Below are 24952 nucleotides of genomic sequence, written 5' to 3' on the forward strand. Positions count from 1 at the left end.
TGAGAATATTGAAACATGTTGTATCATCTAGGTGGCTCTGAGAATATTGAAAACATTTTACCAAGGTGGCTCTGAGAATATTGAAACATGTTGTATCATCTAGGTGGCTCTGAGATTATTGAAACATGTTCTATCATCTAGGTGGCTCTGAGAATATTGAAACATGTTCTATCATCTAGGTGGCTCTGAGAATATTGAAACATGTTGTATCATCTAGGTGGCTCTGAGAATATTGAAACATGTTGTATCATCTAGGTGGCTCTGAGAATATTGAAACATGTTGTATCATCTAGGTGGCTCTGAGAATATTGAAACATGTTGTATCATCTAGGTGGCTCTGAGAATATTGAAACATGTTGTATCATCTAGGTGGCTCTGAGAATATTGAAACATGTTGTATCATCTAGGTGGCTCTGAGAATATTGAAACATGTTGTATCATCTAGGTGGCTCTGAGAATATTGAAACATTTTGTATCATTGAGGTGGCTCTGAGAATATTGAAACATGTTGTATCATCTAGGTGGCTCTGAGAATATTGAATATTTTGTATCATCGAGGTGGTTCTGAGAATATTGAAACATTTTGTATCATCTAGGTGGCTCTGAGAATATTGAAACATTTTGTATCATCTAGGTGGCTCTGAAAATATTGAAACATTTTGTATCATCTAGGTGGCTCTGAGAATATTGAAACATGTTGTATCATCTAGGTGGCTCTGAGACTATTGAAACATGTTGTATCATCAAGGTGGTTCTGAGAATATTGAAACATTTTGCATCATCTAGGTGGCTCTGAGAATATTGAAACATGTTCTATCATCTAGGTGGCTCTGAGAATATTGAAACATGTTGTATCATCTAGGTGGCTCTGAGAATATTGAAACATGTTGTATCATCTAGGTGGCTCTGAGAATATTGAAACATGTTGTATCATCTAGGTGGCTATGAGAATATTGAAACATTTTGTATCATCTAGGTGGCTCTGAGAATATTGAAACATGTTGTATCATCTAGGTGGCTCTGAGAATATTGAATATTTTGTATCAACAAGATGGCTCTAAGAATATTAATATGGCGACATAGTAGCCAACTAGGAGGCATCGCGCATGTTTTTTCCCGGGCCAACTTGTCTCTGTCTGATATTATAGTTTTGCCTAAGCAGCAGTTGCACTATCTGGGTGCTCATTAAATAAAGCAGTTGTATACATCCACTATAGCTAAATAACTGAATATTTAATGATGTTTTACCAGCAAAATGTATCTGTTAGAATATCTCATTTGAATTCAGGAAGATGGACAAACTAGACTGATAGAGTGAGAGGTGGAAAAGCATTAATCCAGAGACATGCAGGCTTCAGGTGGGGATTAGGGATGCTGGCAGAGGATCATAGCTGCAGGAAGTAGGGCAGCTGAGGGTGCTGCAGCACCTCCTGAAAAATAATCATTAACTAAATATAAACATAAAAAAAATTGAGGGTGGTGAAATAGATTTTTTCACCAAAGTAGTGCACTGGTCCTTTATTTGTATTAGCAGACCGTATAGATGTTTACAGCGCTGGCAAAAACTTGTTTTCAGCATCTCTGCTTTGGCAAAAAAAAGGTAGTTGTATGATTAAGAGCAGTACCTTGCAGGATCCAATAGTTGGAATTGTAAGAGTGTCCTTTCTCTGCTATTGACATTCTAATGTCATCCAGAAAGAACAAAACCCTGTACTCAACCATTTACATCAGAAGGTGCAAAGTTATGGGCAAAGACACAAAACATTCCATCAAATTATATATTTTTATTGATCAAATAACTTTGAACCAGCCTTAGAAACCACTTTATGGAAATGTACATTACTCTATTGCATATAGGCTGGTCATCTAGGTTTGTACCTGTACTGCAGAAGGCTGCTGAGGGGAGAACAGCTCATAATAATGTCCAGAACGGAGCAAATGGAATGGCATCAAACACATGGAAACCATGGAAACCATGTGTTTGATGTATTTGGCACCATTCCGCTAATTCCACTCCAGTCATTACCACGTGCCCGTTCTCCCCAATTAAGGTGCCACCAACCTCCTGTGACCTTTAGACTTTCCATCACCATGAAGAAAACATTATCAGATGAACTGTTTTGTACAGGTAATTATCGCACTCAAGTTACAAATGCTGGTAAACACAAAACAAATCACAAAAGTAGTGCACTGGGCCTTTACTAGTCCGGCATTAGTGGACTGAAAAATGGAAAAGAGAAAGGGAAAGGGAAAAGAGAAAGAAGAAAGGGGAAAAGGAAAGGAGACAGGGGAAAAGGAAAGGAGACAGGGGAAAAGGAAAGGAGAAAGGGGAAAAGGAAAGGAGAAAGGGGAAAAGGAAAGGAGAAAGGGGAAAAGGAAAGGAGAAAGGGGAAAAGGAAAGGAGACAGGGGAAAAGGAAAGGAGACAGGGGAAAAGGAAAGGAGAAAGGGGAAAAGGAAAGGAGAAAGGGGAAAAGGAAAGGAGAAAGGGGAAAAGGAAAGGAGAAAGGGGAAAAGGAAAGGAGAAAGGGGAAAAGGAAAGGAGAAAGGGGAAAAGGAAAGGAGAAAGGGGAAAAGGAAAGGAGAAAGGGGAAAGGAGAAAGGGAAAGGAAAAAGGGGAAAGGAAAGGAGAAAGGGGAAAAGGAAAGGAGAAAGGGGAAAAGGAAAGGAGAAAGGGGAAAAGGAAAGGAGAAAGGGAAAGGAGAAAGGGAAAGGAAAAAGGGGAAAGGAAAGGAGAAAGGGAAAGGAGGAAGGGGAAAGGAAAGGAGACAGGGGAAAAGGAAAGGAGAAAGGGGAAAAGGAAAGGAGAAAGGGAAAGGAGAAAGGGGAAAGGAAAGGAGAAAGGAAAAGGAGAAAAGGAAAGGAGAAAGGGGAAAAGGAAAGGAGAAAGGGAAAGGAGAAAGGGGAAAGGAAAGGAGAAAGGGAAAGGAGAAAGGGAAAAGAAAAGGAGAAAGGGAAAAGAGAAAGGAGAAAGGGGAAAAGGAAAGGAGACAGTGGAAAAGGAAAGGAGAAAGGGGAAAAGGAAAGGAGAAAGGGGAAAAGGAAAGGAGACAGGGGAAAAGGAAAGGAGAAAGGGGAAAAGGAAAGGAGAAAGGGAAAAGGAAAGGAGAAAGGGGAAAAGGAAAGGAGAAAGGGGAAAAGGAAAGGAGAAAGGGAAAGGAGAAAGGGAAAGGAAAAAGGGGAAAGGGGAAAAGGAAAGGAGAAAGGGGAAAGGAAAGGAGAAAGGAAAAGGAGAAAAGGAAAGGAGAAAGGGGAAAAGGAAAGGAGAAAGGGAAAGGAGAAAGGGGAAAGGAAAGGAGAAAGGGAAAGGAGAAAGGGAAAAGAAAAGGAGAAAGGGAAAAGAGAAAGGAGAAAGGGGAAAAGGAAAGGAGACAGTGGAAAAGGAAAGGAGAAAGGGGAAAAGGAAAGGAGAAAGGGGAAAAGGAAAGGAGACAGGGGAAAAGGAAAGGAGAAAGGGGAAAAGGAAAGGAGAAAGGGAAAAGGAAAGGAGAAAGGGGAAAAGGAAAGGAGAAAGGGGAAAAGGAAAGGAGAAAGGGAAAGGAGAAAGGGAAAGGAAAAAGGGGAAAGGGGAAAAGGAAAGGAGAAAGGGAAAGGAGAAAGGGAAAGGAAAAAGGGGAAAGGAAAGGAGAAAGGGAAAGGAGAAAGGGAAAGGAAAAAGGGGAAAGGAAAGGAGAAAGGGAAAAGAGAAAGGGAAAGGAGAAAGGGAAAGGAGAAAGGGAAAGGAGAAAGGGAAAAGGAAAGGAGAAAGGGAAAAGGAAAGGAGAAAGGGAAAGGAGAAAGGGAAAAGGAAAGGAGAAAGGGAAAAGAGAAAGGGAAAGGAGAAAGGGAAAGGAGAAAGGGAAAGGTGAAAGGGAAAAGGAAAGGAGAAAGGGAAAAGGAAAGGAGAAAGGGGAAAGGAGAAAGGGGAAAAGGAAAGGAGAAAGGGGAAAAGGAAAGGAGAAAGGGAAAGGAGAAAGGGGAAAGGGAAAGGAGAAAGGGGAAAAGGAAAGGAGAAAGGGAAAAGGAAAGGAGAAAGGGAAAAGGAAAGGAGAAAGGGAAAAGAGAAAGGGGAAAGGGAAAGGGAGGAAAGGGAAAGGGGAAAGGAGAAAGGGAAAGGAGAAAGGGAAAAGGAAAGGAGAAAGGGAAAAGAGAAAGGGGAAAGGAAAGGAGAAAGGGAAAGGAGAAAGGGAAAGGGGAAAGGGAAAGGAGAAAGGGGAAAGGAAAGGAGAAAGGGCAAGGGGAAAGGGAAAAGGAAAGGAGAAAGGGGAAAGGGAAAAGGAAAGGAGAAAGGGGAAAGGGAAAAGGAAAGGAGAAAGGGAAAAGGAAAGGAGAAAGGGGAAAGGGAAAAGGAAAGGAGAAAGGGGAAAGGGAAAAGGAAAGGAGAATGGGGAAAGGGAAAAGGAAAGGAGAAAGGGGGAAAGGAAAGGAGAAAGGGCAAGGGGAAAGGGGAAAAGGAAAGGAGAAAGGGAAAGGAGAAAGGGGAAATGATTGGAGAAAGGGCAAGGGGAAAGGGAAAAGGAAAGGAGAAAGGGAACCCCTCTGAATCAGAAAGACATCTTCAGTGCAAGCTTTTTGTCGCTGCAAGACTATGTCGCTCTTGCTGCTGGTGATTCTCTGATCCACTTCTACACAGACGACACCATTCTGTATACTTCTAGCCCCTCTTTGGACACCTCCAGAGGAGCTTCAGTGCCATACAACTCTCCTTCCGTGGCCTCCAACTGCTCTTAAATGCAAGTAAAACTAAATGCATGCTATTCAATCAATCACTGCCCGCACCTTCCCGCCCGCCCAGCATCACTACTCTGGACGGCTCTGACTTAGAATATGTGGACATTGTGTGCTTTGAATTCTAAATAAATCACAGGCAGTGTCACCAGCAAAGCACCCCCACATCATAACACCTCCTCCTCCATGCTTTACTGTGGGAAATACACATGTGGAGATCATCCGTTCACCCACACCACTTTTCACAAAGACATGGCGGTTGGAACAAAAAAAACAAACACAAATTTGGACTCCCAAACCAAAGGACACATTTCCAACGGTCCCATGTCCATTGCTCGTGTTTGTTGGCCCAAGCAAGTCTCTACTTCTTATTGGTGTCGTTTAGTAGTAGTTTCTTTGCAACAATTCGACCAAGAAGGCATGATTCACACAGTCTCCTCTGAACAGTTGATGTTGATGTGTCTGTTACTTGAACTCTGTGAAGCATTTATTTGGGCTGCAATTTCTGAGGCTGGTAACTCTAATGAACTTATCTTCTGCAGCAGAGGTAATTCTGGGTCTTCCTTTCCTGTGGCGGTCATGAGAGCCAGTTTCATCATAGCACTTGATGGTCTTTTCAACTGCACTTGAAGAAACTTTCAAAGTTCTTGAAATGTTTCGGATTGACTGACCTTCATGTCTTAAAGTAATGGTGGATAGTCATTTCTCTTTGCTTATTTGAGCTGTTCTTGCCATAATATAGACGTGGTCTTTTACCTAATAGGACTATATTCTGTATACCCCCCCTACCTTGTCACAACACAACTGATTGGTTCAAATGCATTAACAACGAAATAAATTCCACACATGAACTTTTAACAAGGAACACCAGTTAATGTGTAAAAGGTCCTGGTTGAGTCCTGGTTGAGTCCTGGTTGAGTCCTGGTTGAGTCCTGGTTGAGAGAATGCCAAGAGTGTGAAAAGCTGTCATCAAGGAAAAGGGTGGCTATTTTAAGAATCGAAACTATAACATATATTTTGATTTGTTTAACACGTTTTATGGTTACAATACATTCTTTCACAGTTTTGATGTCTTCACTATGATTCTACTATTTGGAAAATAGTATAAATAGTAAAAATGGTTGAATGAGTAGGTGTTCTAAACCGCTTGACCAGTAGTGTATATGTCCGACAGTTGTTTGTTGGAGCACGTCTCTGGAGCCGCTGAGGTGGAGAAGCATATATGATTCCTGCTGTATGACTCATTACAGCCAGCACTAGCAACGACTTAAATTAACGAAACACTCAGAAAAAACAGAATCCCCCTCAGTCAGTAAGTCAGTAAGTAGTTGTTAAACAATAACGAATTGTTCGCAAACTGCACATCACTAATTTGAATGATTTTAGTCTACAATTGTTTGCCTACTTAAATGTTTGGCTGACTGCCACACCCTACTATAAGTGTGTTATCATTTCAAAGCCCTGACTCTCTACCCTGAGTCTCTAGCCCTGAATCTCTACCCTGAGTCTCTAGCCCTCTCTCTACCCTGACTCTCTACCCTGACTCTCTACCCTGAGTCTCTAGCCCTGACTCTCTACCCTGACTCTCTACCCTGAGTCTCTAGCCCTGAGTCTCTACCCTGACTCTCTAGCCCTGACTCTCTACCCTGAGTCTCTACCCTGAGTCTCTAGCCCTGAGTCTCTACCCTGAGTCTCTAGCCCTGAGTCTCTACCCTGAGTCTCTACCCTGAGTCTCTAGCCCTGACTCTCTACCCTGAGTCTCTACCCTGAGTCTCTAGCCCTGAGTCTCTACCCTGAGTCTCTAGCCCTGAGTCTCTACCCTGAGTCTCTACCCTGAGTCTCTACCCTGACTCTCTACCCTGAGTCTCTAGCCCTGACTCTCTACCCTGAGTCTCTAGCCCTGACTCTCTACCCTGACTCTCTACCCTGAGTCTCTAGCCCTGAGTCTCTACCCTGACTCTCTACCCTGAGTCTCTAGCCCTGAGTCTCTACCCTGACTCTCTACCCTGCGTCTCTAGCCCTGACTCTCTACCCTGAGTCTCTAGCCCTGACTCTCTACCCTGAGTCTCTAGCCCTGGCTCTCTACCCTGAGTCTCTAGCCCTGACTCTCTAGCCCTGACTCTCTGCCCTGAGTCTCTAACCCTGACTCTCTACCCTGACTCTCTACCCTGAGTCTCTAGCCCTGACTCTCTAGCCCTGACTCTCTACCCTGAGTCTCTAGCCCTGACTCTCTAGCCCTGACTCTCTACACTGACTCTCTAGCCTGACTCTCTACCCTGACTCTCTACCCTGACTCTCTGCCCTGAGTCTCTACCCTGACTCTCTACCCTGAGTCTCTAGCCCTGACTCTCTACTCTGACTCTCTACCCTCACTCTCTACTCTGACTCTCTGACATAGATACTGTACAGTGAAACCAATCTCCTCCTATTAATAGGTTAACATTTCCTTCTCCATCTTGAATGTCATTCCCTCAGCAGTGGGGGTCTTCGAGTGTGTTAACCCCATGGAGCCATGAGTATCTCTGTCAGCTGATTGATTGTGTTTGGCTGGTGTGTGTGTTTGTGTTCGTGGGGGATTATGTAGAGGGGGATTATGTAGAGGGGGATTATGTAGTGGGGGATGATTTTTTATTTTACCTTTATTTAACTAGGCAAGTCAGTTAAGAACAAATTCTTATTTACAATGACGGCTTAGGAACAGTGGGTTAGCTGCCTGTTCAGGGGCAGAACGACAGATGTAGAGTGGGATGATGTAGAGGGGGTGATAGAAGTGCCTTTTAATGGAGAGACAGAAGTATGGAGCAGGATGGAGAGAGGAGAAAGTGGTGGGAGGAGGAGGGATAGACCAATTGTTCCTTACTGAACTGTGCTCTCCCACTGGGCTGATGTGGTGTGATGTTGAGTCCAGAACACTGGACTGATGTGGTGTGATGTTGAGGCCAGAACTTCTTTAGGTATCTCAGACAGAGAAGGGACACCTCACCTTTTCTGTCTGCTCCCTCCCCAGTCCCCTGTGTACCCCTCCTCTGTCTACACCATCTCCCCCATCTTCCTCCCGCTCTGTCTGTTCCATGCTCCTCTCCTCTCCTCTCATCTCATCTCCTCTCCCCTCCTCTCCTCTCCTCTCATCTCCTATCCTCTCCTCTCCTCTCCTCTCCTCTCCTTCTCTCTCTGGTAAAGTCATTGTGGCGCTCCAGCGATTCAATTTCCGTGCGAGCGCTCTCCCCTGTCCGTCGCCGCGGTTTTATCTCCCTGTTTCCACAAAGATTCCTGCTCTTTATCGCTCGCTGCCACCTGCCGAGAGGCAGAGTGCTCCATTGTGTGTTGTGTGTGTGTGTGTGTGTGTCTGTCTGTCAGTATGTGTGTCTGTGTGTGTATCTGTCAGTGCCTGTGTGTTGGAATGTGTGTGTGTGTTTCTGTCAGTGTCTGTGTTTGTCAAGGGGAATATGAAACAGAGTCTGTTGTTTTGTTGGGTGTGTGACAGAGAATGAGAGGTAAGAGGGACAAAACTGTGCTGCTTAGAATAACTTTAACATGCAATCAAATTTGTCAACAGTTTAAGAGATTATGTAAATATTTTGTCAGTGTAACTGTTAGTAAGTGTGAGTGTGTCTGTCCATGTGTGTGTCTGTCCATGTGTGTGTCTGTCCATGTGTGTGTCTGTCCATGTGTGTGTCTGTCCGTGTGTGTCTGTCCATGTGTGTCTATCCATGTGTGTCTGTCCATGTGTGTCTGTCCATGTGTGTCTGTCCATGTGTGTCTATCCATGTGTGTCTGTCCATGTGTGTCTGTCCATGTGTGTCTATCCATGTGTGTCTATCCATGTGTGTCTATCCATGTGTGTCTGTCCATGTGTGTCTATCCATGTGTGTCTGTCCATGTGTGTCTGTCCATGTGTGTCTATCCATGTGTGTCTATCCATGTGTGTCTATCCTTGTGTGTCTATCCATGTGTGTCTGTCCATGTGTGTCTATCCATGTGTGTCTATCCATGTGTGTCTATCCATGTGTGTCTATCCATGTGTGTCTGTCCATGTGTGTCTATCCATGTGTGTCTGTCCAAGTGTGTCTATCCATGTGTGTCTGTCCATGTGTGTCTATCCATGTGTGTCTATCCATGTGTGTCTATCCATGTGTGTCTGTCCATGTGTGTCTGTCCATGTGTGTCTATCCATGTGTGTGTTTGTCCATGTGTGTCTGTTCATGTGTGTCTATCTGTGTGTGTGTCTATCCATGTGTGTCTGTCCATGTGTGTGTCTGTCTATGTGTGTGTCTGTCCATGTGTGTGTCTGTCTATGTGTGTGTCTGTCCATGTGTGTCTGTCCATGTGTGTCTGTCCATGTGTGTGTCTGTCCATGTGTGTGTCTGTCCACGTGTGTGTCTGTCCATGTGTGTGTCTGTCCATGTGTGTCTGTCCATGTGTGTCTGTCCATGTGTGTCTGTCCATGTGTGTCTGTCCATGTGTGTCTATCCATGTGTGTCTGTCCATGTGTGTATCTGTCCATGTGTGTCTATCCATGTGTGTCTGTCCATGTGTGTCTGTCCATGTGTGTGTCTGTCTATGTGTGTGTCTGTCCATGTGTGTCTGTCCATGTGTGTCTGTCCATGTGTGTGTCTGTCCACGTGTGTGTCTGTCCATGTGTGTGTCTGTCCATGTGTGTCTGTCCATGTGTGTTTGTCCATGTGTGTCTGTCCTTGTGTGTGTCTGTCCATGTGTGTCTGTCCATGTGTGTCTGTCCATGTGTGTCTGTCCATGTGTGTGTCTGTCCATGTGTGTCTGTCCATGTGTGTCTATCCATGTGTGTCTGTCCATGTGTGTCTGTCCATGTGTGTCTGTCCATGTGTGTCTATCCATGTGTGTCTGTCCATGTGTGTCTATCCATGTGTGTCTGTCCATGTGTGTCTATCCATGTGTGTCTGTCCATGTGTGTCTATCCATGTGTGTCTGTCCATGTGTGTCTGTCCATGTGTGTCTGTCCATGTGTGTCTATCCATGTGTGTCTGTCCATGTGTGTCTATCCATGTGTGTCTGTCCATGTGTGTCTATCCATGTGTGTCTGTCCATGTGTGTCTATCCATGTGTGTCTATCCATGTGTGTCTATCCATGTGTGTCTGTCCGTGTGTGTCTGTCCATGTGTGTCTATCCATGTGTGTGTCTATCCATGTGTGTCTGTCAATGTGTGTCTATCCATGTGTGTGTCTATCCATGTGTGTCTGTCCATGTGTGTCTATCCATGTGTGTCTATCCATGTGTGTCTATCCATGTGTGTCTGTCCATGTGTGTCTGTCAATGTGTGTCTATCCATGTGTGTCTATCCATGTGTGTCTATCCATGTGTGTCTGTCCATGTGTGTCTGTCCATGTGTGTCTATCCATGTGTGTCTGTCCATGTGTGTCTATCCATGTGTGTCTATCCATGTGTGTCTATCCATGTGTGTCTGTCCATGTGTGTCTGTCCATGTGTGTCTGTCCATGTGTGTCTATCCATGTGTGTCTGTCCATGTGTGTCTGTCCATGTGTGTCTATCCATGTGTGTCTATCCATGTGTGTCTATCCATGTGTGTCTATCCATGTGTGTCTGTCCATGTGTGTCTATCCATGTGTGTCTGTCCATGTGTGTCTGTCCATGTGTGTCTATCCATGTGTGTCTATCCATGTGCGTCTATCCATGTGTGTCTATCCATGTGTGTCTGTCCATGTGTGTCTATCCATGTGTGTCTATCCATGTGTGTCTATTCATGTGTGTCTATCCATGTGTGTCTGTCCATGTGTGTCTATCCATGTGTGTCTGTCCATGTGTGTCTATCCATGTGTGTCTGTCCATGTGTGTCTATCCATGTGTGTCTGTCCATGTGTGTCTGTCCATGTGTGTCTATCCATGTGTGTCTATCCATGTGTGTCTATCCATGTGTGTCTATCCATGTGTGTCTGTCCATGTGTGTCTATCCATGTGTGTCTATCCATGTGTGTCTATCCATGTGTGTCTATCCATGTGTGTCTATCCATGTGTGTCTATCCATGTGTGTCTGTCCATGTGTGTCTGTCCATGTGTGTCTATCCATGTGTGTCTGTCCATGTGTGTCTGTCCATGTGTGTCTATCCATGTGTGTCTATCCATGTGTGTCTATCCATGTGTGTCTGTCCATGTGTGTCTGTCCATGTGTGTCTGTCCATGTGTGTCTATCCATGTGTGTCTATCCATGTGTGTCTGTCCATGTGTGTCTATCCATGTGTGTCTATCCATGTGTGTCTGTCCATGTGTGTCTGTCCATGTGTGTCTGTCCATGTGTCTGTCCATGTGTGTCTATCCATGTGTGTCTATCCATGTGTGTCTATCCATGTGTGTCTGTCCATGTGTGTCTATCCATGTGTGTCTGTCCATGTGTGTCTATCCATGTGTGTCTGTCCATGTGTGTCTGTCCATGTGTGTCTGTCCATGTGTGTCTGTCCATGTGTGTCTATCCATGTGTGTCTGTCCATGTGTGTCTGTCCATGTGTGTCTGTCCATGTGTTTGTTTTTTGATTTACTATTTTTGATTATTTGGGGACCAGAAGTGGGGACATTTCCTGAGTCCCACAAGGAAAAATACTATTTTAGGCTTAAAGGCTAGGTTTTTGTAATGGGAATTAATACTGAAACAAACATATGTGTGTGCGTTTGTCTGTGTTTGTCTGCGTTTGTCTGTGTGTGTCTGTGTGTGTCTGTGTGTGTCTGCTTTTGTCTGTGTGTGTCTGTGTTTGTCGGTGTTTCATCCCTCTGTTATCGTCTCCTTGCTAATGTTGAGAGCGTTGCCTTTCTGGGCATCTGAAAAAGAGCTGTCTTGCATTGCTTTTAATTGCAGCTCTGCCATTATAGATAAGAGGGCCAATCAGGCGGTGCTTGAGAGTAAACATGGCCTGGAAGGACTGTGTGTGTGTGTGCGTGTCCGGCCCCAACAAACATCCTACCACAATTGTTACTTTTGAATTAGTATTACCTTTATCAAGCCCCGAGTCAGGAGAAGATTATCACTGTCTAACAGCTGCCTCTCCCTCTCTCTCTCTCTCTCTCCCTCGCTCTCTCTCTCTCTCTCTCTCTCTCTCTCTCTCTCTCTCTCTCTCTCTCTCTCTCTCTCTCGCTCTTTCGCTCTCTCTCTTGTCGGCGTAATGGGAAATAACGAGGACAGCCGTTAGAAAACATGGAACTTGTTGTTATCAGAGTTGAAAGACACAGCCATTGTAATGTCCTGTTTGAAGTAAAGCACAATTGTGTTTCAAATTACAATTACAAATGGACTTCAAAGCAGCTTTATGCCTCTGTGCTGCTGTTGCCTGCGGTCTAATGGCACTGATTCAGAGTACTGTACCTACAATTATAATTTACCTGAGATGTAGCTCTCCCCCTTCTCCTCTCCTCTCTTCTCCACTCCCTTCCCCTCTCTTTCTTCCTCTCTTTCTTTCTTCCTCTCTTTCTTTCTTCTTCTGTTCTCCTCTCCTCTCCTCTCCTCTCCTCTCCTCTCCTCTCCTCTCCTCTCCTCTCCTCTCCTCTCCTCTCCTCTCCTCTCCTCTCCTCTCCTCTCCTCTCCCCTTCCTTCCCTCTCTCATCTCTTCTTTTCCCCTTCCCTCTCTCATCTCTTCCTCTCCCCTTCCCTCTCTCATCTCTTCCTTTCCTCTCCCCTTCCCTCTCATCTCTTCCTCTCCACTCTCCTGACTCAGCCCTAACACATCACAGTGATGCAGGGTTCAGATAGCTGCTCTGGTAATTTCACCGGCTGTCCCCTGTCTTGGATCACTGTCACAACATTAAGGAAATGTGTGTGTGTGTGTGTGTGTGTGTGTGTGTGTGTGTGTGTGTGTGTGCGTGCGTGCGTGCGTGCGTGTGTGTGCGTGCGTGTGTGTGTGCATTCGTGCGTCTATAGGTGTCAGGACAGAGGTCTCCTCTCTGTGAGAGTGGTGTCACTGATAAACAGAAGAGATAGACAGGAGGGAGGAGAGAAGAGGAAGAGGGGTAGAGAGATGTAGAGGAAGGGATAGAGAACGTGAGGGAGAAAAAAATCTGTCAGAAGAGTGGGAAAGAAAGGGGGAGACTGAAGAAGTGAGGGATACAGAGGACATGAAGGCTGAAAGGAGGACAGGAGAGAGTTATAATAGGGAAAGGGGTAGTCAGACAGAAGAAGAGGTATACGTAGGAAAAGAGCAACAAGATCTCACAGTTTCCTCAACGTATTATGGTCTATTTTTGACACATTCATTCCTTATGATTACAGGGTTAATTCTGTGTGGTTACAGGCTAAAAACAGAAACAACTGAAAGGTTTTACATTTTAGGCATTTAGGCATTAATTCCAAGTTAATGTTAGGGCTATGGTTTGGGGAAGGCTAGGTTAGGGCCATGGATTGGGGAAGGCTAGGTTAGGGCTATGGTTTGGGGAAGGCTAGGTTAGGGCTATGGCTTGGGGAAGGCTATGTTAGGGCTATGGTTTGGGGAAGGCTAGGTTAGGGCTATGGTTTGGGGAAGGCTAGGTTAGGGCTATGGTTTGGGGAAGGCTAGGTTAGGGCCATGGTTTGGGGAAGGCTAGGTTAGGGCTATGGTTTGGGGAAGGCTAGGTTAGGGCTATGGTTTGGGGAAGGCTAGGTTAGGGCTATGGTTTGGGGAAGGCTAGGTTAGGGCTATGGTTTGGGGAAGGCTAGGTTAGGGCTATGGTTTGGGGAAGGCTAGGTTAGGGCTATGGTTTGGGGAAGGCTAGGTTAGGGCTATGGTTTGGGGAAGGCTAGGTTAGGGCTATGGTTTGGGGAAGGCTAGGTTAGGGCCATGGATTGGGGAAGGCTAGGTTAGGGCTATGGTTTGGGGAAGGCTAGGTTAGGGCTATGGCTTGGGGAAGGCTATGTTAGGGCTATGGTTTGGGGAAGGCTAGGTTAGGGCTATGGTTTGGGGAAGGCTAGGTTAGGGCTATGGTTTGGGGAAGGCTAGGTTAGGGCCATGGTTTGGGGAAGGCTAGGTTAGGGCCATGGTTTGGGGAAGGCTAGGTTAGGGCTATGGTTTGGGGAAGGCTAGGTTAGGGCTATGGTTTGGGGAAGGCTAGGTTAGGGCTATGGTTTGGGGAAGGCTAGGTTAGGGCTATGGTTTGGGGAAGGCTAGGTTAGGGCCATGGTTTGGGGAAGGCTTAAAACAAAATAAAAAAAATAAATCAAATAATAGGTATACAAATCAAATCGAGTTGAGACAAGAAACATTTCGAGGTTGTTCTCATGGCTTGCTAGAAAGCGATGTGAACTGTTGTAGCACACTGGTCTAAGCAGCAGTCTCTGCCTGTTCACGCCCAGTCCTGGGTGATATTTATTTGTGAACAACAAGGAAGGCGTACTGTATATCCTCATACTCAGGACCTTTTCAAACATCTGATGACTGTTCAGATATTGATATTTTTCTCTCTCACAGCCTCTGTCTCTCTCTGTCTCTCTCTCTCTCTCTCTCTCTCTCTCTTCCCCGCTCCCCCTCTCTCTCTCTCTCTCTCTCTCTCTCTGTCTCTCTCTGTCTCTCTCTGTCTCTCTCTGTCTCTCTCTGTCTCTCTCTCTCTCTCTCTCTCTCTCTCTCTCTCTCTCTCTCTCTCTCTCTCTCTCTCTCTCTCTCTCTCTCTCGCTCTCTCTCTCTCTGTGAGTGTGTCTACATGGTGTGTAGCCAATCTAAACGTGCTAAACACGAGGTAGGAAAGTGTCACAGAGCAGTTTTGCATTTTGTCAATGCTGCAACTCTCTCCCTGCTGGTTTGACAAAATGAATTGCTGTCCCCGGTGCTATTGATGGCCCGGCCCAGCTCAGCTCTCTTCGGGCCAGCCTTCTGGCACCATTAGGGGCCCAACGGACCTGCCACGGAACCACGGGCCAAGATACAACAGAAACAGTAACACAGTAACAGGGACCAAGCCTTAGACAGCATAAACTGCCCCGGAACCACAGTTCAAAGCCTTAGACAGAATAATCTGCCCTGGAACCACGGTTCAAAGCCTTAGACAGCATAAACTGCCCCAGAACCACGGTTCAAAGCCTTAGACAGCATAATCTGCCCCAGAACCACGGTTCAAAGTCTTAGACAGCATAATCTGCCCCAGAACCACGGTTCAAAGCCTTAGACAGCATAAACTGCCCCAGAACCACGGTTCAAAGCCTTAGACAGCATAATCTGCCCCAGAACCACGGTTCAAAGCCTTAGACAGCATAATCTGCCCCAGAACCACGGTTCAAAGCCTTAGACAGCATAAACTGCCCCAGAACCACGGTTCAAAGCCTTAGACAGCATAATCTGCCCCAGAACCACGGTTCAAAGCCTTAGACAGCATAAACTGCCCCAGAACCACGGTTCAAAGCCTTAGACAGCATAAACTGCCCCAGAACCACGGTTCAAAGCCTTAGACAGCATAATCTGCCCCAGAACCACGGTTCAAAGCCTTAGACAGCATAATCTGCCCCAGAACCACGGTTCAAAGCCTTAGACAGCATAAACTGCCCCAGAACCACGGTTCAAAGCCTTAGACAGCATAAACTGCCCCAGAACCACGGTTCAAAGCCTTAGACAGCATAATCTGCCCCAGAACCACGGTTCAAAGCCTTAGACAGCATAAACTGCCCCAGAACCACGGTTCAAAGCCTTTGACAGCATAAACTGCCCCAGAACCACGGGCACTTACTGTACCCATGACTTTGACAGTACCCTGGGCCACGCATAACTGTCTGGACCTGCTCTACTGCCATGGTCAAGCCTTAGACATCCCCCTAACCAAGACTATATCAACTGATACAGGACCAAGGGGCAAGGCCAGAATTTAAATTATTCTGACGCTTGACATTTTCCCTAAGAATGTGTACGCTGTACCTGTGTCAACTGCTGTAGAGCTGTCCCGTTTTAATGCTGATTCAGGTTTGGGGGCAGTGTTATCTGATCCTAGGTCTACCCTCCACTGCAGCATATGACTGACTGTTTGTTGCTAACCCTACCAGGGGAGAACATTCAGTAACAGGCCAATGCGTTTCTACCCTTCTCCTCCCACTGTAGAGAGTGAAATGTGCATAGGCAAGGCTGAAAGTACTGCGTCAAAGTCCTGGACTTTCTCTAAAAGTCAATAATGCATGCAACCTCTCTCTCCTCCCTCCCCCCTCGCATCTCACCCTCCCTTTCTCTCCCCTACTCCCCTTCAACAGGAGTTGTTAGCATCTCACCCTCCCTTTCTCTCACCTACTCCCCTTCAACAGGAGTTGTTAGCATCTCAACCCTTACATTTCACTCTTCTCCCCTCCCCTCCACCTCCTCCTCTCTCCTCCTCCCCCACTCCTCCCTCCTCCTCACATCTTCCTCCCCTCCACCCTCTCATCTCCCCCTTCCCCCTCTCCTTCTCCCTCCTCCCCCTCCAACAGCAGTTGTTGTCATAGGTCAGCTGTACAGGCAAGTTCTGCTCTTCTCCACCACGTGGTTTTTTGTTCCATTCATAATTGATGGAGATATTTAAGGTCAGAGGCTTCAGCTCTGAACCCATCAGCACAGGAACATGTCAGAACCCAGCGTTCACTGCTGTCTGTTTAGGAACAAGAGACACAATCAAGTTGACACACAGAAGAGACGGATCAGTTCTGAAGATTTGAATGGAGTGCGAGTGTGATCCCTTTGATCACGCTGTCTGTCCGTCTCTGGCTTTCTGGTGACTTCTGAAGATGATTTGATTTGATTTGACCAGCTAGACACACAGACAGGTGTAAAGATCACATAATTACATACCATCAAAAGGGTATGTAGATGGACGGAGAGACCTACAGCCAGGCAGACAGACAGACAGACAGACAGACAGACAGACTGTCATACAGACAGACAGAAAGACTGATAGATAGATAGACAGACAGACATGACAGATGGACAGACAGACACTGGCAGGCAGTCAAAACACACACACACACACACACATTCACGCACACATACACACTTATTATTAAATGATCGTGCATGCATTCACTTGCTCACTCACTCCTGCACACACTCATGCATGCAAACAGTCAGTCATCCACACGTGAGTTCGCTATGCCCGCACGCCCACACACACACACACACGCACGCCCACACACACACACCGTCCTTTGACTGACATTTTCAGTAGGGCTGCCACAGAGATGAGATCACAGGGCTAATATCATAACGCTTGTCAACAGAGGAGAACATCCTCACACACACACACACACACACACACACACACACACACACACACACACACACACACACACACACACACACACACACACACACACACACACACACACAGCAGTTTCACAGGCAGCGTCTGACTCTGACATTTCCCTCTGAGTACCAGGCTAACCGGTCAGACCTTTAGAGAATGTTACTCATCCATTCCTCTCTCATGCTTCTTTTATTTCTCTCCTCCTTATCTGTTTGTTCCTGTAGCACAGGTCTGGATGTCCACGCGTATCAGGCACCAGAGTCTCTATGGCTTCAGTCACAGTAAAAAGACACACAGTGTATCACTTTATCTGTCCGTCAGTCTGTCCGTCTCTGGCTTTCTGGTGACTTCTGAAGCTGACCAACTAGACACACAGACAGGTGTAAAGATCACATTATTACTCACCACCAAACGGGTAGGTAGAAGGACGGAGAGACCTACAGACAGACAGACAGACAGACAGACAGACAGACAGACAGACAGACAGACCTGCAGACAGACAGACAGACAGACAGACAGACAGAGAGACCTGCAGACAGACAGACAGACAGACAGACAGACAGACAGACAGACAGACAGACAGACAGACACTGGCAGACAGGCATGTGAGCGCGCGCACACACACACACACACACACACACACACACACACACACCCTTGAAATAAGGCAGTAGATTGTGGTGGCTTCCTGAAAAGCCATTAGAATGGTAATGTGAGGTGGAGTGAATCGGAAAGTCCCTCACCAGACCAGACCCAGCTGGGTGAGACGGGAATCATTCACCATAAGATGTTGTTCCATGCACATATCACTGCCATTGTGTTTATGTGTGTGTGTGTGTTGTGATGCTCAGTGACAGGTTGCCTGTGGGAGGCAGGGCTGGCATACTGTGGCATTTACTTGCAGACTAAAGGTGAGTCTGCAGGTAGCACAGCTTGCTAGTGCATTGTGGATGGTGACAGAGGAAGGGCTGAGAACACACACTCCTGCTCAGAGGATTGCAGGTTCAATCCCAGAGCTAGGAAGTCCTCTGTCTTAACCCTATCCCAAACCTTACTCCTTGCTGGAATTCATTCCTAAACTTAACCATTTATCCCCACATAACTCTAACCCCTGGCGTGAACCATGATACCTTGTTAGGCAACCGGATCTCATAGACTGGACATAAAATAGTAAATGTAAATCCGGGACACAAATTAAAAATTAGAATGCTGGTGTTACGTTTGGTATGGTTACATAAGACAGGTGGTAACTTAAAGCAAAAGTAGGGTGGTTGTTCAGGCATATAAAGCAAACGTCTTGCAACCTGAAGGTTGTGAGTTCGAATCTCATCACGGACAACTTTAGCTAATTAGCAACTTTTCAACTACTTACTCATTGTTTTGCTACTTTGCAACTACTTAGCATATTAGCCAACCATTCCCCTAACCCTAACCCTTTTATCTAACTCTTCCCCTTCCCCTAACCCTAACCCTAACCCATTTATCTAACCCTAACCCTAACCCTAACCTTAACCCTTTTATCTAACCCTTCCCGTAACCCTAACCTTAACCCATTTATCTAACCCTAACCTTAACCCTTTTACCTAACCCTTCCCCTAACCCTAATCTTAACCTTAACCCATTTATCTAACCCTAACCCTAACCTTAACCTTAACCCTTTTATCTAACCCTTCCCGTAACCCTAACCTTAACCCATTTATCTAACCCTTGCCCTAACCCTAACCTTAACCTTAACCCTTTTACCTAACCCCTAAATGTAACCCTACCCTTAACCCTAACCTTAACCTTAACCCTTTTACCTAACCCTTCCCCTAACCCTAACCTTAACCTTAACCCTTTTACCTAACCCCTAAATGTAACCCTACCCTTAACCCTAACCTTAACCTTAACCCTTTTACCTAACCCTTCCCCTAACCCTAATCTTAACCTTAACCCATTTATCTAACCCTAACCCTAACCTTAACCTTAACCCTTTTATCTAACCCTTCCCGTAACCCTAACCTTAACCCATTTATCTAACCCTTGCCCTAACCCTAACCTTAACCTTAACCCTTTTACCTAACCCCTAAATGTAACCCTACCCTTAACCCTAACCTTAACCTTAACCCTTTTACCTAACCCTTCCCCTAACCCTAACCTTAACCCTTTTATCTAACCCTTTTATCTAACCCTTCCCCTAACCCTAACCTTAACCCTTTTTTCTAACCCTTCTTCTAACCCTAACCTTAACCTAAACCCTTTAACCTAACCCCTAAATGTAACCCTACCCTTAACCCTAACCCTAACCCTAAATCCTATCCTAGCTAGAATTCATATAATATCATGCGTTTTTGCAAATTCATAACATATCATACGAATTGTAATTTGTAATATATGATACGAAATGGGTGGTGGACATCCACAAATGAATATATACTATGTGAGATGTAACATAGCATACTAAATGTCTAGGCTTTACATACAGAATAATACAAAATGCTCTGAGACCAGGTTGTGTTGGGGGTTTCACTGATAACCCCACTCTGGGGAGAGTAGAGGAACAAACACACACACACACTAATATACAAACACACAGGCGAACACAAGCATACATGCACGTAGAAGCAAGCAGAGTACCCACTCTTAGGAAAAGAGACAAATTAAGACGGCTAGAATCAGATACCCACAATGCCCTGTAGGCGTACGCAGCAGACTGCATGCCAGCGAGGTGGTGGGGATGGAGTCAGTGTGTGTGTGTGTGCGTGTGTGGCTGTGATGGAGTTTTTTGTTTGGAGCATCCAGAAGCCCTTAGGGTGTCATTACTTCTGTTGCTGAATGAAATAGCTTCAATCTACATAGTGGCCAAGTGTGTGTGTGTGTGTGTGTGTGTGTGTGTGTGTGTGTGTGTGTGTGTGTGTGTGTGTGTGTGTGTGTGTGTGTGTGTGTGTGTGTGTGTGTTATCAAGTGTGTTACCATGGTGACAGATGTTGTTATAAGCAGTAGGCAACAGATTCACTTAATTTATATGATCCTTATGAACAGTAGTGTGGTGTTTTGCTGCTAATATTAATTGTAGTAAAGGATTGGTGTAAACTACTATAACTCTATCTATCTCTCTCTCTCTCGCTCTATCTCTCTCTCTCTCTCTGTCTCTCTCTCGCTCTCACTCTCTGTCTCTCTCTCTCTCTCTCTCTCTCTCTCTCTCTCTCTCTCTCTCGCTCTCGCTCTCTGTCTCTCTCTCTCTCTCTCTCTCTCGCTCTCTCTCTCTCTCTCTCTCTCGCTCTCTCTATCCCTCTCCCTCTGTCTCTCTCTGTCTCTCTCTCTCTCTCTCTCTCTCTCTCTCATATATATATCTCTCTCCCTACAGCGTCTGGTGGAGGCAGCAGAGGAGGCACACCTGCAACATGAAGATGACCCAGACCTACAGGTATGTGGCAGTAGAACGTATGCTAGCTCCCAGAGCTAGTGCTTTAGCTTCGTGGGCTAACACGGTCCTGTGCTGCACAAGTGATCTACGGTTCAACATGTTATTAACATGAATATGACGACCAGAGGAATTGTGTTCTACTGTATGTGATTGAAATAGTGTTGGACCACATAAATAGTTATCATATAGGAGAGTGTTTTGAAGATCCACAAACTAAATGGCCCAGAAGATGACAGGCACCACATAGCCACAGCTAGATAGCTTAGTTTAAATGCAGGAAGGGCAGGAAGAGAGGGAAAAGCATTAGCAATTTCATTCATGTCCGTTTCACTTCACTGGCTAACCCTCTTTTCCCTTCTAAAAATACACCTCAGGGTGCAAGCCCAGAAAGACCCATAATCTGGCCATGTGTCTTGCCACTTTCAAATTAAACCTCTCGTAGATATAATGCACACACACACACACACACACACACACACACACACACACACACACAGAGACAAGAGCATGCAGAAATAGACTCAGAGATATCTGCATACTCAGTCCAACACAGCTTTTTCTCTACCTCAGTTATGCTTCAAATCCATTTGAGCGGCTTTAGCAGAGAGAGAGCAACTTTAGCATGTGTGCAAGTGTACGAGTGTGTGCTTGTGTGTGTGTGTGTGTGTGTGTGTGTGTCGAGGGGATTGGATTGAAGGGCGAGGTGAATTGAATTTCCAATTGAAGGATTACAAATAGTTTTCAGTTTTTGGGGGGATTTTTTCACGCAATATGCCCAAATTTTTCACATTTGTGTTTTTTAATCAGAAATGATTGCTTATTGGTGCCTTCATGTGTGTACAATATTATTGTTCTCAGATTTTTTAAATCATAGATTATAGTTATGTATGGAAATGTTTTCATTTTGTAAAACGCTATATATTCATTGTTTAGCAGGAATGGAATGTTCGTATCCTGTATATTTGACTGTGATATGTGGTTAATTCACCTCGCTATTTTAATGCACTTACTGTAAGTCACTTTAGATAAGAGCATCTGCTAAAATATAAAATGATTTACATACAGATCTCGTATTCAATTATTACTACAAACATGTGTTTAATTGTGTTGTTTGTACAGTTCTTTATTAAACATGTACTTATCTGTTACATTTAACTGTAAAACCTAACAGTACTACTTATTTGTTACATTTAACTGTAAAACCTAACAGTACTACTTATCTGTTACATTTAACTGTAAAACCTAACAGTACTACTTATTTGTTACATTTAACTGTAAAACCTAACAGTACTACTTATTTGTTACATTTAACTGTAAAACCTAACAGTACTACTTATTTGTTACATTTAACTGTAAAACCTAACAGTACTACTTATTTGTTACATTTAACTGTAAAACCTAACAGTACTACTTATTTGTTACATTTAACTGTAAAACCTAACAATACTACTTATTTGTTACATTTAACTGTAAAACCTAACAGTACTACTTATTTGTTACATTTAACTGTAAAACCTAACAGTACTACTTATTTCCCTGAGAGGGAGGCCATTTTGCAAAAACAAAAGTGATTGATTTTAAACAAATGTTATAGAACATCCCCAAGCCATGATTGTGAAAAAACACCAATATCTTACAGAATTTCTTTAAACAATAAAAGCTAATTCACCAATATTTCTGAAAATGGATATATACTGTACTGTAGTGTTTAGGAATTCAACTCTTCAATTCATCTCCTATATTGAAATCTACACTGATCCTGGTCTCTTAACACTGACCCTGGTCTCTTAACACTGATCCTGGTCTCTTAACACTGACCCTGGTCTCTTAACACTGACCCTGGTCTCAACACTGACCCTGATGTTTTAACACTGACCCTGGTCTCTTAACACTAACCCTGGTCTCTCAACACGGACCCTGGTCTCTTAACACTGACGCTGGTCTCTTAATATTGACCAGTCTTTTAACACTGACCCAGGCATTGCTCCCCTCTTACCTGTGTCAGCAGGTCCCCCCTCATTTTACAGAAGCAAAACAATTTGGCATTTAAGGGCTTTGTTGATGTTGTCCACTAGATTATTTCATTAATATGTTTGGATAGTCCTCTCCGTGTCTATCATTAATGTTTGGTTAGTCCTCTCAGTGTCTGTATCAGTAATGTTTGGTTAGTAATCTCAGTGTCTGTATCAGTAATGTTTGGTTAGTAATCTCAGTGTCTGTATCAGTAATGTTTGGTTAGTCCTCTCAGTGTCCGTATCAGTAATGTTTGGTTAGTCCTCTCAGTGTCTGTATCAGTAATGTTTGGTTAGTCCTCTCAGTGTCGGTATCAGTAATGTTTAATTTCTCTGTTTGGTTAGTCCTCTCAGTGTCTGTATCAGTAATGTTTGGTTAGTCCTCTCAGTGTCTGTATCAGTAATGTTTGGTTAGTCCTCTCAGTGTCTGTATCATTAATGTTTGGTTAGTCCTCTCAGTGTCTGTATCATTAATGTTTGGTTAGTCCTCTCAGTGTCTGTATCAGTAATGTTTGGTTAGTCCTCTCAGTGTCTGTATCAGTAATGTTTGGTTAGTCCTCTCAGTGTCTGTATCAGTAATGTTTGGTTAGTCCTCTCGGTGTCTGTATCATTAATGTTTGGTTAGTCCTCTCAGTGTCTGTATCAGTAATGTTTGGTTAGTAATCTCAGTGTCTGTATCAGTAATGTTTGGTTAGTAATCTCAGTGTCTGTATCAGTAATGTTTGGTTAGTCCTCTCAGTGTCTGTATCAGTAATGTTTGGTTAGTCCTCTCAGTGTCTGTATCATTAATGTTTGGTTAGTCCTCTCAGTGTCTGTATCAGTAATGTTTGGTTAGTCCTCTCAGTGTCTGTATCAGTAATGTTTGGTTAGTCCTCGCAGTGTCTGCATCAGTAGTGTTTGGTTAGTCCTCTCCGTGTCTGTATCAGTAATGTTTGGTTAGTCCTCTCAGTGTTTATCATTAATGTTTGGTTAGTCCTCTCAGTGTCTGTATCAGTAATGTTTGGTTAGTCCTCTCAGTGTCTGTATCAGTAGTGTTTGGTTAGTCCTCTCAGTGTCTATCATTAATGTTTGGTTAGTCCTCTCAGTGTCTGTCATTAATGTTTGGTTAGTACTCTCAGTGTCCGTATCAGTAATGTTTGGTTAGTCCTCTCAGTGTCTGTATCAGTAATGTTTGGTTAGTCCTCTCAGTGTCTGTATCAGTAATGTTTGGTTAGTCCTCTCAGTGTCTGTATCAGTAATGTTTGGTTAGTCCTCTCAGTGTCTGTATCAGTAGTGTTTGGTTAGTCCTCTCAGTGTCGTTATCAGTAATGTTTGGTTAGTCCTCTCAGTGTCTGTATCAGTAGTGTTTGGTTAGTCCTCTCAGTGTCTGTATCAGTAATGTTTGGTTAGTCCTCTCAGTGTCTATCATTAATCTTTGGTTTGTCCTCTCAGTGTCTGTATCAGTAATGTTTGGTTAGTCCTCTCAGGGTCTGTATCAGTAATGTTTGGTTAGTCCTCTCAGTGTCTGTATCAGTAATGTTTGGTTAGTCCTCTCAGTGTCTGTATCATTAATGTTTGGTTAGTCCTCTCAGTGTCTGTATCAGTAATGTTTGGTTAGTCCTCTCAGTGTCTGTATCAGTAATGTTTGGTTAATCCTCTCAGTGTCTGTATCAGTAGTGTTTGTTTAGTCCTCTCAGTGTCGGTATCAGTAATGTTTGGTTAGTCCTCTCAGTGTCTGTATCAGTAGTGTTTGGTTAGTCCTCTCAGTGTCTGTATCAGTAATGTTTGGTTAGTCCTCTCAGTGTCTGTATCAGTAGTGTTTGGTTAGTCCTCTCAGTGTCTATCATTCATGTTTGGTTAGTCCTCTCAGTGTCTGTATCAGTAATGTTTGGTTAGTCCTCTCCGTGTATGTATCAGTAATGTTTGGTTAGTCCTCTCAGTGTCTATCATTAATGTTTGGTTAGTCCTCTCAGTGTCTGTATCAGTAATTTTTGGTTAGTCCTCTCAGTGTCTGTATCAGTAATGTTTGGTTAGTCCTCTCAGTGTTTATCATTAATGTTTGTTTAGTCCTCTCAGTTTCTGTATCAGTAATTTTTGGTTAGTCCTCTCAGTGTCTGTATCAGTAATGTTTGGTTAGTCCTCTCAGTGTCTATCATTAATGTTTGGTTAGTCCTCTCAGTGTCTGTATCAGTAATGTTTGGTTAGTCCTCTCAGTGTCTGTATCAGTAATGTTTGGTTAGTCCTCTCAGTGTCTATCATTAATGTTTGGTTAGTCCTCTCAGTGTCTGTATCAGTAATGTTTGGTTAGTCCTCTCAGTGTCTGTATCAGTAATGTTTGGATAGTCCTCTCAGTGTCTATCATTCATGTTTGGTTAGTCCTCTCAGTGTCTGTATCAGTAATGTTTGGTTAGTCCTCTCCGTGTATGTATCAGTAATTTTTGGTTAGTCCTCTCCGTGTCTGTATCAGTAATGTTTGGTTAGTCCTCTCAGTGTTTATCATTAATGTTTGGTTAGTCCTCTCAGTGTCTGTATCAGTAATTTTTGGTTAGTCCTCTCAGTGTCTGTATCAGTAATGTTTGGTTAGTCCTCTCAGTGTCTATCATTAATGTTTGGTTAGTCCTCTCAGTGTCTGTATCAGTAATGTTTGGTTAGT

The 24952-nt window shown here is 44.3% G+C and overlaps 1 protein-coding gene across 1 annotated transcript in view; it reads left to right on the forward strand.

The window, feature by feature from the left end:
- The window catches only part of LOC139368897 (calcium channel, voltage-dependent, alpha 2/delta subunit 3a), a 249861-nt gene that overhangs the window by 9284 nt on the left and 215625 nt on the right, over positions 1–24952 (forward strand). The window contains exon 2 of the mRNA XM_071108374.1: positions 20249–20308. Coding sequence (XP_070964475.1) covers positions 20249–20308 — 60 coding nt within the window. The remainder of the gene's footprint in view (positions 1–20248; positions 20309–24952) is intronic.

Source organism: Oncorhynchus clarkii, chromosome 16 (genome assembly GCF_045791955.1).
Source record: "Oncorhynchus clarkii lewisi isolate Uvic-CL-2024 chromosome 16, UVic_Ocla_1.0, whole genome shotgun sequence".
Taxonomy (NCBI): Eukaryota; Metazoa; Chordata; class Actinopteri; order Salmoniformes; family Salmonidae; genus Oncorhynchus; species Oncorhynchus clarkii.